Source organism: Suncus etruscus, chromosome 4, assembly GCF_024139225.1.
Source record: "Suncus etruscus isolate mSunEtr1 chromosome 4, mSunEtr1.pri.cur, whole genome shotgun sequence".
Taxonomy (NCBI): domain Eukaryota; kingdom Metazoa; phylum Chordata; class Mammalia; order Eulipotyphla; family Soricidae; genus Suncus; species Suncus etruscus.
The window spans coordinates 163612162-163630629 of record NC_064851.1 but is presented as its reverse complement, the minus strand read 5'-3'; the positions used below and the strand labels follow the sequence as shown (position 1 = coordinate 163630629).

Here is an 18468-nt window from a genome sequence, read left to right as displayed (position 1 = left end):
GTCGAATGTATAATTTTTTCTCCTGCTCAGTTAGGTATCTTTTGATTTTTGGAACATGTTTCTTTTGTCATACAGAAACTTTTTAGTTTGATGTAGTCCCATTTATTCATGTTTGATGCTATAGCTCTTGCTATTGGCATCTTATCATTAAAGACTTCTTTGAAGTCTGTCTTGGATTGTCTTGCCTATGTTTTCTTCAACTGTATGGATTCCAGTCTAATCTCAAGGTCTTTAATCCACTTTGAATTGACTTTTATGTAACGTGTGAGATATGCATTGATCTTTAATTTCTTACACAGGGTTATCCAGTTGTTCCACCACCATTTGTTGAAGAGACCATTTTTATTTCATTTCAAGTTCTTGGCTCCTTTGTCAAAGATTAATTGCCCATATATTTGGGGATTTGTCACTGGATAGTCTGTTCTGACCCATTGGTCTGAAAGTCTGTCTTTGTTCCAATAACTTGCTGTTTGATCACTGTGGCTTTGTAATAGATCTTCAAATTAGGTAATGAGATGCCTCCTTGTTATTTGTTCTTCAAGAAAAACAAGGATTTGGCAATCCTAGGTCTTTTATGATTCCACACAAACTTTATAATTGATTGTTCTAAGTCCTTGAAGAATATTGTCTGAATTTGGATAGGGATTGCATAGAATCTATACAGCAGTTTAGGTCAGATGGTCATTTTAAAAATATTGATTCTTCCACTCCATGAGCATGGAATTTTTTTTCCATTTCCTTACATTTTCTTCCATTTCTTCTGAAGTGCTTTGACGTTTTTGTGGTAAAAGTCTCTCAGCTCTCTTGTTAGATTGATTCCTATATACTTGATAGTTTTGGACACAATTTTAAATGAGACAGACTCTTTGATCTCTTTCTCCTCTAAGTCATTATTTGTATTAAAAAAAATGCAACTGTCTTTTGTATATTGGCTTTGAAGCTGGCCACTTTGCTATACTGGTTTATTGTTTCTAGGAGCTTTTTTGTGGACTCTAGGGCAGGGGTCTCAAACTCAATTTACCTGGGGGCCGCAGGAGGCAAAGTCGGGGTGATCCTCAAGTGCGAAGTCAATAGTAAGCCTTGAACATTGGGGGGTGTGACCCAAAGAACTAAAACAAAACAAAACAAAAAAAGATTCCTCTAGGGCAGGGCCACAAAATGTTGTACGGAGGGCCGTTTGCCACTTTCACCACTGGACTGACCCTCTAGGTAGAACATTGGCAAAGACAGAAGAGCCCTAAATGAGAAACTAGAAGAGCTGTTACTAGGGGCCTTTCATCCTCAGAAAGCTGAATATACATTCTTCTTTAAGTGCACGTGGAAAATTCTCTAGGGTATATCACATTTTAGTACACAAGTCTACTGCCTGAAGACTAAGCAACATGCTGCTCAACAATAGCTGTATTAAAGAGGAAATCAAGAAAGAAATAAAGAGATTCTTAGAGACCAATGATAAAGAAGAAACAAGAAAATCTAAGGGACACAGCAAAAATGTTAACTAGCAGGAAACTCAGGTCTACATTAGGAAAGAAAAAGATAAAATCAACAACCTAAAATAACATCTTAAATATCTGGAAAGCCAACATCAAAGGAATCAAAATACAAACAGAAGAAAAATAATAAAAACCAGAGCAGAAATCAAGAATATAGAAACAAGAAAAATAATAAAAAGAATTGATGACACCAGGAACTGTATTTTTGAAAGAATAAACAAAATAGACCATTGGCAAGACTCACAAGGAAAAAATAGAAAAATGATCAAATAAATCAGCTCAAAAATGAAAGGGAAGACAGCACAGCAGTCAGGCATTTGCTTTGCACACAGCCGATTCAGGACAGAAGGTGGTTCAAATCCTGGTGTCCCATATGGTCCTCCCCAAGTGTGCCAGGAGCAATTTCTAAGTGCAGAACCAGGAGTAACCCCTGAGTGCAGCCTGGTGTGACTCCCAAAAAAAAACTGAAGAAAAAAAAAAAAGAAAGAAATTACAACAGAATCTCCAGAAATCCAAGACATCATGAGAATTTACTGTGAACAACTATACTTTGTTAAGATAGAGAACCTAGAAGAAATGAACAGATTTCTGGAAATTATAATCTCCCAAAACTGAATGAGGAGGAAGTAAAAAGCCTAAACAGGCCAAGTAAGGAAGTTGAAACAGTAATTAAGACTCTCCTCAGGGCTGGAGCAATAGCATAGAGCAGGGGTCTTCAAACTACGGCCCGCGGGCCACATGCGCCCTGCAGAGGAGTCTGATCCGGCCTGCCAGCAGTGAGCGCTGTTTGGTTGCCAAGATACCTGCCAGCATATACACTCAGTGTATATCCAAATATCAGGAACCATGCACTCAAAATGGTAACCATCTTTGGTAGCACTTATGCCTGTGAACAGACTTTTTCAAGAATGAAACATCTGAAATCTCCAACCAGATCAAGATTAACTGATGCCCACTTGCATCACTAGTTAACAGCTGGCAGTGACAAATATGGAACCGGACATTGACCATCTCATTAGCCAAAAGCAGGCCCACAGTTCCCATTGAAATACTGGTGCGTGATCTGTTTATTTATAAATGGTTTTCATTTTATTTATATAAGATATGTGCAGTGTAAGTAGGAATTAGTAGCTCATATAGTCTGGCCCTCCAGCTCTCTAAGGGACCGTAATCGTCCCCCACTTTAAAAAGTTTGAAGACCCCTGGCATAGAGGATAGGGCATTTGTCTTGCACACAGCCAACTCAGGACCCATCGGCTTTGATCCTTGGCATCTCATATCGTTCCTGGTATCCCATATGGTCTCCAGTCTGCCAGAGCAATAGCTAATCACAGAGCCAGCAATAACCTTCCTGAGTGCTGCCATTTGTGACCCAAAAACAAACAAACATAAATTTTCTCAAGAATAAAAGCCCAGGACTAGATGGATTTACAGGTGAGTTTAATTGAAATTCAAAGAATTACTACCATTGATCCTTACACTATTCCAAAATAAAGAAGACATAGGAGTCCTCCCTAATACCTTCTCTGAAGCTAACTTTATGCTCATTCCCACAGTTGACAGAGATAACACCAACAAAGAAAACTAAGACCAATCTCACTGATGAACAGTAATGCAAAAATCCTTAAAAAAAAATTTAGCAAACTGAATTTAGCAAGACATTACAAATATTATACATCATGTCCAAGTGGGTTTCATCTTGGTAATTCAAGGATGGTTCTTTCGTTCGGTATTTGTGGATCAGCTAAGATCATACATCACATCAGTAAAAGGAAGGATAAAAATCACATGAGCATATCAATTGGTGCAGAGAAAGCATTCATCAAGATCCATTATTCATTCATTATTAAAACCCTCAGCAAAAATAGGTGTGCAAGGAATCTTTCTCAAGATAGTAACAGCTATCTATAGAAATCCCACAGCCATCATTATTCTTTATGGAAAAAAGCTGAAAGCGTTTCCTCTAAGGCAGGGGTCTCAAACTCGAGGCCCTCCATACATTTTGTGGCCTGCAGCTGGCCTTCAAATGTCGCAGTATTCACGATTATTTGCTTACTGAATAATCGCAATAAAAATTGTATTAGTAAGAAAACAATCGCATTAAACATTCGCATACCCCGAGCAGTTCCGTTCGGGGTATGCAAATGTTTAATGCAATTTTTTGCGATTTTTTATACTAATGTGATATTTTATTGCGAATATTCGATAAGCGAATAATCACGAATACTTTGCGCCTAGCACAGACGTCATTTCCGCTGCTCCTGCCCGCTGTCCCTTGCATTATCGGAGGCCCAAGGGAGAGAAGTTTATTACAGAATTAGATTTTGTCATACCTTCATCATGACTTCATCAAAGCCTGCAGTGAAGAGAAAGATTGATGATGAGCACAGACAATTTCAGGAAAAGTGGGAGACGCAGCATTTCTTTGTTGAGCACAGGGGCATCCCCACATGTCTTATTTGCTCAGAGAAAGTTGCAGTGCACAAGGAATACAACTTGAAACGCCACTATTCAACTAAACATGCTGAGGAATGTGCAAAATATCAAGGAAATGAGAAAGAGCCAAGCGGTTGCCAGTCTTAAAGCATGTCTAATGAGGCAACAAGATTTCTTCAAGAAAGCAACAAAGAGAATGTTGCATCAGTCGAAGCTAGTTCCATGGTTAGTGAGATGATTGCTAAGGCAGGGAAACAATTCAAAGAATGAGAGTTTGTTAAAAAAAAAAATGCATGTTACAGGCTGCAAGTATTATCTGTCTGGAAAAGAAAGGTCAGTTTAGCAAAATCAGCCTTTCTGCCAACACTGTAGCAGAGCGCATTTCTGATATGTCAAGTGACATTTATCATCGACTGTGTGAGAAAGCCAAATGTTTTGATGCATACTCAGTTGCTTCTGACGAGGGCACAGATATAACAGACACTGCGCAGCTCACAATTTATATCCGTGGTGCTGATTGCAATTTTGAATTGACAGAGGAGCTGCTTACAATAATTCCAATGCATGACCAGACCACCGCTAATGAAATAGTTTAGCATCTGTGTGATGCCATTGAGAATGCAGGTTTGCCATGGAAGAGGTTTGTTGGAATAATAACCGATGGAGCGCCATCGATGACAGGGAGGAAAAATGGACTGGTGGCACTTGTTCAAAGAAAACTTGAAGAGGAGGGTGTAGAGAAGGCCAATGCTCTTCACTGCATTATCCATCAGCAGGCCCTTTGCAGTAAATGCCTGCCATGTGACAATGTGATGTCTGTTGTGAAATGCATCAACCAAATCAGATCCAGGGGCTTAAAGCACAGGAGGTTCCATACTTTTTTAGAGGAAATGGAGTCAGAATATCGAGATGTGCTCTGTTTCACTGTGGCACCTTGGCTCAGCAGGGGAAATGTCCTGAAGATTTTTTTGAATTGAGAGAACAAGTGAAAGCCTTCATGGAGAAGGATGGGAATGCTGTTTCTGAGTTGAGTGGTCACAAAGGACTTAGCTTTTCTTGTTGACATCACACATACCGTATTTGCCGGCGTATAAGATGACCCTTCAACCCATGAAAAACTTCCTAAAAGTCTTAAAAGTAAGAGTGGTGCGGATCACTCGTCTCTGAAGCTGGATCAAGTTTCAGCATGCCGTATACCAGCATATAATATGACTCCCGACTTTTAGGAAGTTTTTTACGGGTTGAATGGTCATCTTATACGCCAGCAAATACAATAAGCTGAATGTACTAAACAAGATGTTACAAGGCCCAGGGCAGCTTATTAGTGCTGCCTATGACAACGTGAGAGCATTCTCCACAAAACTTGTGTTATGGAAATCCCAGCTCTCTCAGACAAACCTTTGCCATTTCCCAGCTTGCACGGAACTTGTGGATGCAGGCATACCATTCAGTGGTGAGAAATATGTTGATGCTAGAGAAGGGATTTGATCACAGATTTGCAGACTTCAAAAAGCACAGAGCCACTTTCCAAATTTTTGCGGACCCCTTTTCCTTTGATGTGCAAGATGCCCCTCCTGTGCTTCAAATGGAGCTCATTGACCTGCAATGCAACTCTGATCTCAAAGCCAAGTTGAGGGAGATGAATGGAAAAGCAGACATGCATGGGCAATTTTTGAGAGAATTGCCCCCCAGCTTCCCTGAGCTTTCCCGAATGTTCAAGCGCACCATGTGCCTTTTTGGGAGCACATATTTGTGTGAAAAGTTATTCTCCACATTGAACTTCAATAAGTCAAAGTACAGATCTAGACTTAATGATGATCATCTTCAAGCCATACTGAGGGTCTCAACTGCTTCCTCTCTAAAGCCAAATCTGGTTCAGATTTGTGAGAAGAAGCGCTGTCAAGTCTCTGGCAGCAAGGAATATGCAAAAGATGCCATGTTCAGAAGAACTGTTCATGATCTTCACTCAATGTTTTATTCATGTTCAGAAGAAATAATTAAAACTGTTAATAATGACGTTTGAGGACTTTTCTTTGTGACATCCCTTATGCAGCCCTGCCTCACCCCGACTTTGCCTCCTGCAGTCGCCAGGAAAATTGAGTTTGAGACCCCTGCTCTAAGGTCAGGCTCTAGGCAAGGATGCTGTTTTTTTTTTAACAGACCAGTCCCAGCAGTGCTTAGAGGGGTTAGATGAGAGGGGAGAGAGACAAGGCCATAGTGTTGAGGGAGCAGTGCTGGTCTGACAAATTAGTGGTTTGACCCAATGGTACTTGGATGGTAGTGCTTAGGACCCTGCAAAGCAGGGGATCAAAATTGGAATTATCACTCATCAAGTACGTGAACACTTCTTTAAGCCAAATCCATTTCTGTGAGGATATTGAATTTCCATGTATATCTGTAAAGCCTCACTTTATACTATAATGTGTCTGTAGGAAAATGGAATTTTTCAGCCCATCTTATTATAGATTGTAAGTTTCCATTCAGAATAGGTAGGTTTTCTTTGTGCTTAAAAATATTTGGTGTATTTTGATATTTGTATAGGTCACTTGAAGTCACATTAGAGATAATAAACTTAAAATATACTTCTCTTTTTATTCTTTTTTAGTAATAATTTTTATTTTAATCAAAGTGAATTACATATCTTTCACAGTAATATTTTAGGTACATATTAACATTGAATCAGGGGAATTCCCATCACCAAAGTTATAATCCCTCCACCCCATTCCCAGCTTGCATCCCATATCCCCACCTTGACCCTCCAGGCTGCTAGTATAGGTGGTCTCCTCTGTGTCTCACTTACTACTTAGTGATCATACAACTGTTTGGTCTTGGTACCCTCCATTATTTCCCCCTCAATTTGAGAGGAGGAACTAGATAGTTTAAGTTATGTGGTTCTGTTTGAAGAAAAGGAAAGCAAAAAAATGGGGTAAAAATCAAATAAGCCAAAAATGGGCGGAGTCCTTCTAGAGGCTCTCAACATCAGTTTGAGTGAAGAAAGGGAAAAAGGAAGAGAAACACCACAACAATACAAAAAAATATCAAACAAAAAAATCCAATGAACAATTCAGCAATAAAGACAAGCACCACATAATAACCATGGTCTTGAAATAAAAAAACAGAGAGCAGGGACCAGAGAGATAGCATGGAGGTAAGGCGCTTGCCTTTCATGCAGAAGGAAGGTGTTTCGAATCCCGGCATCCCATATGATCCCCTGTGCCTGCCAGGGGCGTTTTTCTGAGCATAGAGCCAGGAGTAACCCCTGAGGGCTGCTGGGTGTGACCCATAAACAAAACATAACAAAACAAAACAAAACAAAAAAAAACAGCGCAAAAAAATAGATAAATAAAAAAGATTACTTTGTACTGTTTTGGTTTTTTGTGTTTTTTTTTTTTGTTTGAGTGTTTGTTTTGTTTTTTTTCCTGCATAGGCACAGTAAATATTGGGGAGATTAGAAAGGCAATTCCCTTGGTCTAAAAGATACAGGGTTTCTCTGCCCTTGAAGTATACTGTCATGGGAATAACTACAGACTCCTTGCATGTTCATTTACTCTCCCCTATGTGCTTTTGTGGTGTATGGAAGACTCAGACCTCTGTATCTAGAGATCTTGGTATCTGCAGAGGTCAAGAAATGGAGCTTATGGGGCCTTAGAGATAGCACAGCGGCATTTGCCTTGCAAGCAGCCGTTCCAGGACCTAAGGTGGTTGATTCGAATCCCGGCATCCCATATGGTCCCCCATGCCTGCCAGGAGCTATTTCTGAGCAGATAGCCAGGAATAACCCCTGAGCACTGCCGGGTGTGGCCCAAAAACCAGAAATGGAGCTTAGAATGAAGTCTTTTTTTGTGGTTTAGAAGTTCTGTTCCTTCACTGTCGTTTTAATCAGTCTTCTGTATTTGGTGGTTTTGGTCATTGCGTTGATCCTAGAATGAAGTCTGGGAGAGTCTTTTGTTATGTTTCCCGAAGACCCATTCCATTGCAGTTGTCTCAGTCAGACCTCTAGAATTAGAGATCTTGGTTGTTGTACAGATTGTAGGCCAAAACCTAGACTAGGACTTTTTTACTGGTCCAAGGATAAGTTCTGTCCAGTCATGGTTGTCACAGACAGTCATTGGTAGTAGCCATCTTGCCTTTTATACAGATCAAAGGATGACAAGTCTTCTGATTTTATCTTATCGTGATGGTGAGGTAAGACAATCTGCTCTTCGATCCAGTTGTTCCCATTTCCTCATTGTCAGGATGTCATATCAAAACTGGCACATGTTGGTGCCAGAAAAGTATTAAGGGTGTCCCAAAGGGGGTTTGGTTCGTGGATCTGTTGTGGAGAACTGTGTCATTTCAGTGTCTGGGATCCAAGGTTCAAGGTTGGAAGGTCGGTGTATAATCACCTGGGGTCTAAGTTGGGTCCACATGACAAGTGTTCAAGGTAGGAGGCACTCCTGTATTGTAAAAAAGTATGAGTTCTTTTTTTTTTTTTTTTTTTTGGTTTTTGGGGCCACACCCATTTGATGCTCAGGGGTTACTCCTGGCTAAGCATTCAGAAATTGTCCCTGGCTTGGGGGGCCCATATGGGACACGGGGGGATGGAACCGTGGTCCCTCCTTGGCTAGTGCTTGCAAGGCAGACACCTTACCTCTAGCGCTACCTCGCCAGCCCCAAAAGTATGAGTTCTTATCCCTAGTAGATAAGAGCTTGTTTTTGTAAGTAAGATTTCCCCTTTTTTTAGTATGCCTTTGCAGGAAGAAATGGTGCTACATTATATTGCTGGTGCATTTGGGAGTGGAAAGAGAAGAAAACAGAAACAAGACAAAAAATAAAAATATATATACTCACATATATATAAAGAAAAGAATTTTTAAAATGAATTTAAAAAATATTTAAAGCAACAAAGTGATGCAGGAGACTACATTTGGGAAAAAACAGGTTAAGAAGTAGTATTATATAGGTCTTAAACTTATGAAGGAGTATAGGCTTCCCTATTGTCTTTTGAGATTTTCTTGTGGGGTGTGGGATCCAGGGCACATTTTTATCACACACCCTGGTCTTCTTTAGGTTGAGAAAAGATTTGCGCAGAGAGGTCTTGGGTAGAGTTCTTGCAGTGGGGATCCTTTTGGAACTGAGTCCAGTATCAAACAACAGTCCACATTAGGGAAAGGTAATAAGGAGGGCCACACAGCATGAGTTAGCAGGGCTTTTGGTTGTATTTTCTTGCCGGGGATGAGGTGTAGGTCTGAGTGGGTGTCCCTTCGCTTGGGTGCTGGGTAATGGTTTATTGGAGTAGGAGGTTGGTCTTGATGCCTAATGGATTAAGAACTGAGGGTGAAGAGTTTTAATAAGGTGGGAAATAGGGATGGGATTGGGAGGTGAAGGGATAGTCTGATTTCTGAAGGGGGGAGAAGGGATAGTATATGGGAGGAGCTATATACACTATAGGCATGGGCTGTGTACAATTTAGGTTTGAATCTCATGGAGGAGTCCTATCTCTGTGTGCTCATGCCCACATATAAACATACAATAGTTAGCTTAGGTATAGCTTAAGAAAAAGAAGAGGAAAGAGCAAGAAGTAAGCTGAGTACAGAAAGATAGGTAAATATAGTCCATGTAAGGTAAAGAAACTAATAGAAATTGGGCCGGTGTGTCAAAGTTAGGAGGTTTTCTCAATTTCTAGGGATTTTTTTAGTGATGGGGTTGGTCCTCCCTGTATGAAGGTTTCCGGATTAGGTGATGACTGGAGCAATTTTGCATACACATAGGTTTTGTATCTTGAGTACTAAACAATGTGTTAGTGAGGTCTATCTATATAGGTGTAGTACTGTCCGCAGCACCTTATATATCAAATTTCCTTTCCTAAAGAGGAAGTAACAGTGTGATCTTTATTTGACATGGATTGAATTGATGAGGAGGAGGAGGAGGAAATGAGAGAAAGCAAGAATTAGTGAGAAGAGAGAAGAAAAGAGAAAGGGAATGTTAGTTTGCTTGAATGTGTTCAATGAGTAGGCCCTATAGTATGAGCCTGTGAGTCACATTGCCTGCTTCAGTGGTCTGGCTGGTCACATGCTTCAGGTCCTAATAGAGGGCATAGCCTAGAGATAAAGGGTATATTAAAGTGTTTTATCAAGACATTTTCATAATGCAAGCTGAGTATGGTATCTACTGTGACTGAGCACCGAGGTGCCACCTTAGGTTGTCCTCCCTTTGTATCCAAGAACCCCTGTGGACAACAAAGCTGAGAGGTTATTTTAAATATAGTAAGATTAAGACATTACAACATATTGTTATGAAATGCTTCCGTTGGAGTCAGTGACTTCCCATCATATTCTTTACCTGTAATCCTCTATAAGATCCCTTAGATATTATTATGGGCCTTTGTAGTAAAAGCCTTATTATTTACCTGTTCTTTCTATTCTGTTGTTTCTACTGTTGCTGGTTTCTTTATGGTATAATGTGTAGTCAAGGCTTTGTGTTGTTCTTGTTTTGGACACTGCTCCCAGTAAATGTTGACAGTTACGGTTGGAGTTTCTACCCTGTTAAACCCTGTTATTTGTTCATGGAGTATTACTTGTCTATATGGTGTATATTCTAGGTACTTCAGAATAGTGCTACCGTTCTGTGTTTCTTTCATCTTCTGGCTTACTTCGTTTAGCATAATATTTTGTAGATCCATCCGCGTTGCTGCAAAGTCTATGATTGTATCAAAAAATACTTCTCATTTCAAGCTTCATACAAAGTTTTTGTAAATATATTCAAACAGTATGTAATTATATGATATTTCTATTCTGTTGTTAAATGTTATGTCATTCAAAAGGTATTTGTTTTTCTTTGTGTTTTTCAGAAATGTATGTTTGTGGGATACTCTGGTAGCACCTGCCAATAGTTTAGTTCATGGTAAGTTTTGAAAACAAAACTGTAAACTTTGGAAATCAAGAAATTCAAGGCTTACTTAACTGAAATTTATAATGGCATAATTATTAGCCCTTGAGATATTTCCTCATGATGGCACAGTTTAAAAGCAAACAATACAATATACACTTTAGTTCTTCCCAGCTTCACGGATGCAACACACCTTAATCAGAATCCCAGAAAGCTGTTTTATCTATAAAACAAACTTCCCCTCTTCTTTATATGTGAACAAACTACAAAGTTTATAAAGAAATACAGTTGACTTAGAATACTGAATTCTTTTATGTATAGGATTCACTCTACCTGAAAATATATTTTTATAAAGATATTGTGGTATTGAATGAAGTATAGATAACAGAGATGAAGCCCCACACTGCTGGCAAAGCATTGCCTGAAGAGACCTGGAGGTAACCACAGCACTTCTGGGAGTGTCCCTTTAAAAAGAAAAAGAAAATAGCACAGGGGCCGGAGAGATAGCATGGAAGTAAGGCATTTGCCTTTCTTTTTTTTTTTTTTTTTTTTTTTTTTTGGTTTTTGGGTCTCACCCGGCAGTTGCTCAGGAGTTACTCCTGGCTCCATGCTCAGAAGTTGCTCTTAGCAAGCACGGGGGACCATATGGGACGCCGGGATTCAAACCGATGACCTTCTGCATGAGAGGCAAATGCCTTATCTCCATGCTATCTCTCCGGCCCCAGGCATTTGCCTTTCATGCAGAAACACCATGGTTCGAATCCCAGCATCCTCTATGGTCCCCTGTGCCTGCCAGGGGCAATTTCTGAGCATAGAGTCAGGAGTAACCCCTGAGTGCTTTTTTGGGTGTGACCAAAAAAAAAAAAAGAAAGAAAGAAAAGAAAAGAAAATAGAACAACAAAATAAGGTACTTGCCTTGTAAGGTGCCAACAGGTTCCATCCCCAGAATCCTATCCCATGTGGTTACCCAGACACCACCAGGAGTGATTCCTTAGTACAAAGCCAAAAAGCCCTAAGCGTTTCTTGGTATGGCCCCCTCAAAAAAAATATTTTTGAAGAACATAGCTGAGCAGTGGAGCACTTCCCTTGCATGAGTCATGTGTGAGGTCCTGAGTTCGATCCCTAGAACTTGAGGGAACTAAAAGAAATAGAATAGATAATGGAACAGCAGTTAAAAAAAGAAACAGTAGTGAACCTACATATCCTTTATAGACTAATTATTAAAAAAAATATATCAGTGGAGGACCATAGTGATAGCTCAGTGGACTAGAACACAGACAGAATTTGCATGCCGGAGGTTGGATTCAATTCACAATATCACATCAGCTGGTAGGAGTTCCGCTAAACACTGAACCAAGAGTAGTACTTGAGCACTATTGGTATGACCCAAGAACCAAGAAGTAAAGCACAATATATTTCAGTGGAGATAAGTAATCTGTGCTGATAAAAATGACAATAGAAGGTTCTGAGCGTTGTGGTAGGGCATTTGCCTTGCATGCAGCTGACCCAGGGCGAACCTCGGTTCAATCCCCAGCATCCCATATGACCCTCCAAGCCAGGAGCGATTTCTGAGCTCATACCTAAGCATCACGAGGTATGGCCCACCAGAAGTTCAGTTAATGAATAAGTATCTGAAAAGTTGCTCAACATCAAGTAATCATCTAGAAAAGATAAACTAAATTTGCTATAAAAGATCTACATAGAAGGCAGAGGGGCTGGAGCGCATCGGGTAGGGCATTTGACTTGTATGCTGCAGACCCGGGTTTGATCCCATGTGATCTCCGAGCTTGACAGAATTAATTTCTGAGTGCATCCAAGTGTGACCCAAATACCAAAAAGAAAATAGGAAAAGAAAAATATCTAAATATATGTGACTGTATTGGAAGATTCTAGAATTGGTGAGGATATGGAGAAACCTCTTGTATGCTAATGGAAGTATAAAATGGAACCACCACTTGGAAAAATAGTTTCTAATAAAATTAGCACATCAGATTCATAAGATATGTTTTCACCCAAGTGAAATTAAAGAATACACCTACAAAAATAACTTGAATACGAATATTTTTGAAGCATTACAATTAATTATAATAAAATTAATTCTAATTTTTAACTGAGATAATGTTGGCTTGCAGAATTATGTTTTAGGATTACAACTTCACATCTCTTCAAAGTAAATATTAGCCATACATACACATCACCAAACTATCAATATTCTTTCTTCACAGTCCATGGAGCTTCCTGCCCACGTCTTCTGCCCCAGTCTCCAAACTACTTTCTAGAGTCTGAGTCCAAGGTTTCCATTTGGTTTCATCTCTTCCCTTGCTTTGTTTTTTACATAACATTTATATGTGAGACATCCTGTATTTGTTTTTATCCTGACTTATTTTCTACTCATTGTCAAAAAAGGCAAGATTTTTTTTTCTTAACACTGAGTAGAATTCCACAAAGTATGCCATAAATAAATATATTCTTCATCTACTTTCCCATTTTGGGATACTTGGTTGCTTTCCAGATCTTGAGTATCTAAGTTGCTGGTTACTAGCAGAGTAAGGAAGAATATATTTATAATAAAATACTGTTCTGCAGTAAAGATGTATGACCTCCTGATATGTAAACTAAAAAACACTCTAGCAGTTATCTGGGCCAGTTGTAGGATTACACACCATTTGTTTTTCATCACCCAGCATTTATTTTTAATTGTTTTATGTCCATTTTCTCAAATTTTAGTTCATAAATTGATGTTTTTAAATTATTTCAAGCATCAGGGTAATCTGCTGTATTATTCTACATTGGCTAATAAAACAGAATGTTATGTTTCTCATTATATTAAGTAGTTTTCACCCTTTTTTCCCTTTTAGCTTTTACTTGCCACGATAGTGGAGCTACTGTTTTAGCATATGCTCCAAAACATCAGCTACTAATATCTGGTGGCCGAAAAGGCTTTACCTGCATATTTGACCTTCAGCAACGACAACAGAGGCAACTTTTTCAGAGCCATGATTCTCCTGTTAAAGCCGTTGCTATTGATCCAACAGAACAGTACTTTGTTACAGGATCCGCAGAAGGCAGCATAAAGGTAAACCTACAGTGATTACACAATTGGAACAAAAAGAAACTTTGGATATTTAATCTTACTGATGATGCTTATTTATTTTAATAGCCATTTTAACTGTTTTGATGTCAACACAATTAATAGCATTTAATAAATATTTTAATAAGTAAAATATTTAATTTGAAGACTATTTTTAGTTGTTTTCCATGTTTACTTCATATAATCATAAAAAGAATTCTGAATATACCTGGATAAACCATGTCTATTACTGTCCTTCTCAAAACCCATTGTTAAACACTTTAAAATCTTGAATGTTGGGGCCGGAGCGTTATCACAGCGGTAAAGTGTTTGCCTTGCACGGGGCTGACCCAAGACAGACTTGGGTTTGATTCCAAAACAATATTGCAGCTTTGCCAAGACTTTGAGAGATAGTGCAGTCGGTGCTTACGTTTTATATAGCTAACCTGGATTTCATCCCCAACATTAGATATATTCTCCCGAGCACTGCCAGGAGTGATCCTAAGCATTAAATCAGGACTAAGCCGTCACCACAGCCAGGTGTCGTCCCCTCAAATAAAAATATTACACAATCATATCGAAACAAAATGGAAAGCTATCATGCAGAATTAAGATAGTATGACTACAAACTCTGTACGTTTTCCTCTATCTTAATCTTCATTGCATAGGATGGCAGGCCTGCATATTTTTATTTGAAATTTCATTTAATTTTTAAGGTAATCATAAGCCCCACCTTATATTTTACTGTTAAATATCTTTCAGATTTGGAGCTTCTCTACCTTCACTCTTCTCCACACTTTTATCAATGAACATGCTCGGCAGTCCATTTTCAGGAATATTGGAACTGGAGTGATGCAAGTGGAGACAGGACCAGCAAATCACATTTTTTCATGTGGCGCTGATGGAACAATGAAAATGAGAATACTGCCAGATCAGTTTAGCCCATTAAATGAAGTCTTGAAAAATGATGTGAAATTTATACTATAGCATCCTGACAATAAGATACATAATTGGTTATCGACTACACGCGCAGTGTTCACTCTTCATGCCAAAAAGAAGCTAATAGAAGCTTCTTGTTTTCATATTTGTTTTATGGAGTTTTGCCCTTGATGCACTGATGCCTTAAAAATGAACAAGGTCAATCAGAATTATACTATATTGTGTAAAGTAGAATGCATAAATAATGCTGTATTAATACATATTTATGTATGCTATAGTATTTAAGAGTTTTATTTTCTTATCACTGATAAATTCTGCAGAATATCTCTGCAGTAATTTCTGTCAATGTAAAAGTACTTTTTATGGCTGGGGGGTAGAAAGGGAGCAGGGGAAAAAAAGTACTTTTTATGAAAAGGCATTTGTACATCAGTCATCACTTAATTCACCACACTTCCTTTATCAAATTGGTCCATTGTAAACTCTTAATGATATAGTGATATTTGCTAAGAATCAAAAAGTAGCATTTGCATAAACTCTGTCATTAGGACTTTAATTGTAAATGAGCTATCTGGTTCATTAATTTTCCATCTGGAGCCCAAGTTGTGTATATGTATACATGTTAGTTGTATGTATATATGTAATATAACTTACACATCTTACTTAAATGTAGTTTGTGTGTATATAAGAGAAAATTAAAAAGTTTTTTAGTGTGAATTTTGTGCCATAATGACTACCACCACCAGAATAGCATCTTTTTTTTTTTTTTTTTTGCCATTGTTTTTTCCATGTTTTTTAAATAAGTCACAGGAAGATTTCTAAAATTTTTATTTTGAGTCAAAAGTGTTCTAACAGGCAGTAATAATTTTGAGTTAACAGATATGAAACACTTAAAGATTATTTTTAAGTTCATAACTTTGTAGAGGGAAGTTAGCACCAAATTAAACATTTTATATTTTGTTTTCTTTTCTTATTTCCTGTTTTATAGGTGCTTTTAGTCTCAAAGATCTGAAAACTTTATAGCAGTGTTTTTAGGGGAAAATGTGAAAGCAAAGTAAATAGATAGTATTTACAAATGTAAAATACCTGCCAAGATCCACCTTTCGTAGAAAATAAGCTAAACTAATTTTATTATTTTTGCCAAAATACATTATTTTATTATAGAATATGACCAAAATCAAAATCACAAAATGCTTTTCACTTAAATAGTCTAACTCTATTTCTGTCTGTGTTGTGCTATACCTTTTGTGATTTGGAATTATTAAAAATATTTGATAAATACTTGATTTTAACCAATGAAGATGAAGGCTGATGAAGCTAAAGTATTTAGTGGACTACTATATTACTATTTAGCTTACATATATTTTGTTAATAGGAGCATTTTTACATAACAAAATATGAACATCTATGTTAGAAATTAATGAGTCAAAGCAAAGAAATGAAGGGCTGGTAAAATGAATTTTGTAATATCCTCAGGATACTTCTATCTTAAAAGTATATTATTAAAGATTTTGTAATCATTTTAAATGTGTTGAGCGAGTTGCAATAAAAACACTGTCATTATATAGAGAGTTTATGTGCACATGATACCCTGTACCTAGAACTTGTGCAATAACAGTACGAACTATTTGCCGTCTATGACAACATTGCAAACTGTGCTGTTGTTTGATGTAACTAATCTTAAGTTATTTTCCAGTAATGTCTTCACAATCAAGATTCAAAAGGCTTCAAACTCTTTTCAATGAGATAAAAAATATTATGCTAATCAGAAAAAAGGCATTGTGAATGATTCATTATGCATTTTATTTGAGAGTTTATATGAATAATAAATTATGTAAGGCCATATGTATTTACTCCAGAGTCGTATTTTAAATAAACAATCATTCAGTCATTTTTTTCTACCATGCTGTTGTTTTAAGTAATATTTATGCACTTTAGTTGACAAAATATATATTTTCAAGTGGAGAATTTCTCTATTTGTACTTAGTTTATAAAGAAATAATTGGTTATTTTCTCCCAAAACCCACTTTTTTTACTACAGTCTTTTTATTATAGTGACAAGCATTAATTGAAAGAGTTGAGAATAGGGCCCGGAGAGATAGCACAGCGGCGTTTGCCTTGCAAGCAGCCGATCCAGGACCAAAGGTGGTTGGTTCGAATCCCTGTGTCCCATATGGTCCCCCGTGCCTGCCAGGAGCTATTTCTGAGCACACAGCCAGGAGTAACTCCTGAGCACCACCGGTTGTGACCCCAAAACAAAAACAAAACAAAACAACAACAAAAAAAGAAAAAGTTGAGAATAGAAATCATATAAAATGAAGTACATGTGTGTATATATATGTAATTCACAGGATATAGTGTATATATTTTATATGCTTTTATGAATAGGTACCTTTTTTTCCTAAATTTTGGGCCACACCTGTCAGGGGTTCAGGGCTTACTCCTGGTGGTGTTCAGAGATCACTCCTGACAGGTGTGCTGGAGATTGAATTCTGGTTGGCCACATGTAAGGCAAGCAGTTACCTGCTGTAGTATCACTCCTGCTCATAAATTTCATAATGTTCTGATTGTGTAATACTATGGTTTGATTTCTAGCCTCTGCCAGAAACGTTTTTTGATTGTTTCCTGGGAATGTAATGTGGTAATGATAGAATTTCTAATATTGTTTTGTTGCTTATATATAGAAATCTATTATGTCAAATCATGGAGCCCTCAGTTGGTGAGAAAAATTGCAATTATGTCTCTCTTATTGAAAGTTCAAATGCTTTAGGCCAAAGGTTTCTCCTTCCAATTTCTTCCATATTTTGCTGTTCCTATGCAAACAACTGCCACACATACCTTTCTTTTCTTCTAGTCCATCTATTACCTGAAGAAAAAGAAAAAGCATTCTGCTCTTATATTAACTTCTGCTATTGTATTAACGACCTTATTGGCGATACAATATAATTGTCACCAAAATACTAATGAACTTTCCTTTTCTTTTTTCAATTCTTTGTGGGTTTTTTTTTATTTTAGATCTCTTATTTTCTTTATATTTTTTTATAACCTTGCTTCCTGTCATCCTGAAACAAATGTATTATGATCAATTATGTCAATTAGGATGCATTTTCTTTTAATAAATTTATAAAAATAAAATAGAGACAAGCTACAGATGGTAAAAGTAGACGAAAGCATATGCAGTAAAGATTTGTGTATAAAATATATGCAGTACTTTGATTTTATCTTGCTGTTTTTATGGTTTTCTGTAATTTTTTCTATTTCAATTATAATGGGTCTTGGTATAAAAAAAGAAAGTTCAAATGCTGCCACTTAGACTTTTTTCTTTTCTTTTTTGGGCCACACCCTGTGACACTCAAGGGTTACTCCTAGCTTTGCGCTCAGAAGTCGCTCCTGGCTCCGGGACTACGTGGGACACCAGGGATCTAACCAGGTCCGTCCTGGATAGACCACGTGCAAGGCAAATGTCTTTTTTTTTTTTTTTTTTGGGCCACATCCAGTAATGCTCAGGGGTTACTCCTGGCTATGTGCTCAGAAGTTGCTCCTGGCTTGGGGGACCATATGGGACACCGGGGGATCGAACCGCGGTCCATCCAACGCTAGCGCAGGCAAGGCAGGCACCTTACCTTTAGCGCCACCGCCCGGCCCCAAGGCAAATGTCTTACTGCT

General features: G+C 37.9%; 1 protein-coding gene across 2 annotated transcripts in view; it reads left to right on the top strand.

The window, feature by feature from the left end:
* DMXL1 (Dmx like 1) overlaps positions 1-16323 on the top strand; it is a 159531-nt gene extending 143208 nt beyond the window's left edge. For both annotated transcript variants that reach the window (XM_049771388.1, XM_049771387.1), the window contains 3 exons: positions 10759-10811; positions 13655-13872; positions 14629-16323. In XM_049771388.1, the coding sequence (XP_049627345.1) occupies positions 10759-10811; positions 13655-13872; positions 14629-14853 (496 nt within the window). In that variant the 3' untranslated portion in view covers positions 14854-16323. The remainder of the gene's footprint in view (positions 1-10758; positions 10812-13654; positions 13873-14628) is intronic.
* The last annotated feature ends 2145 nt before the right edge of the window (positions 16324-18468 follow it).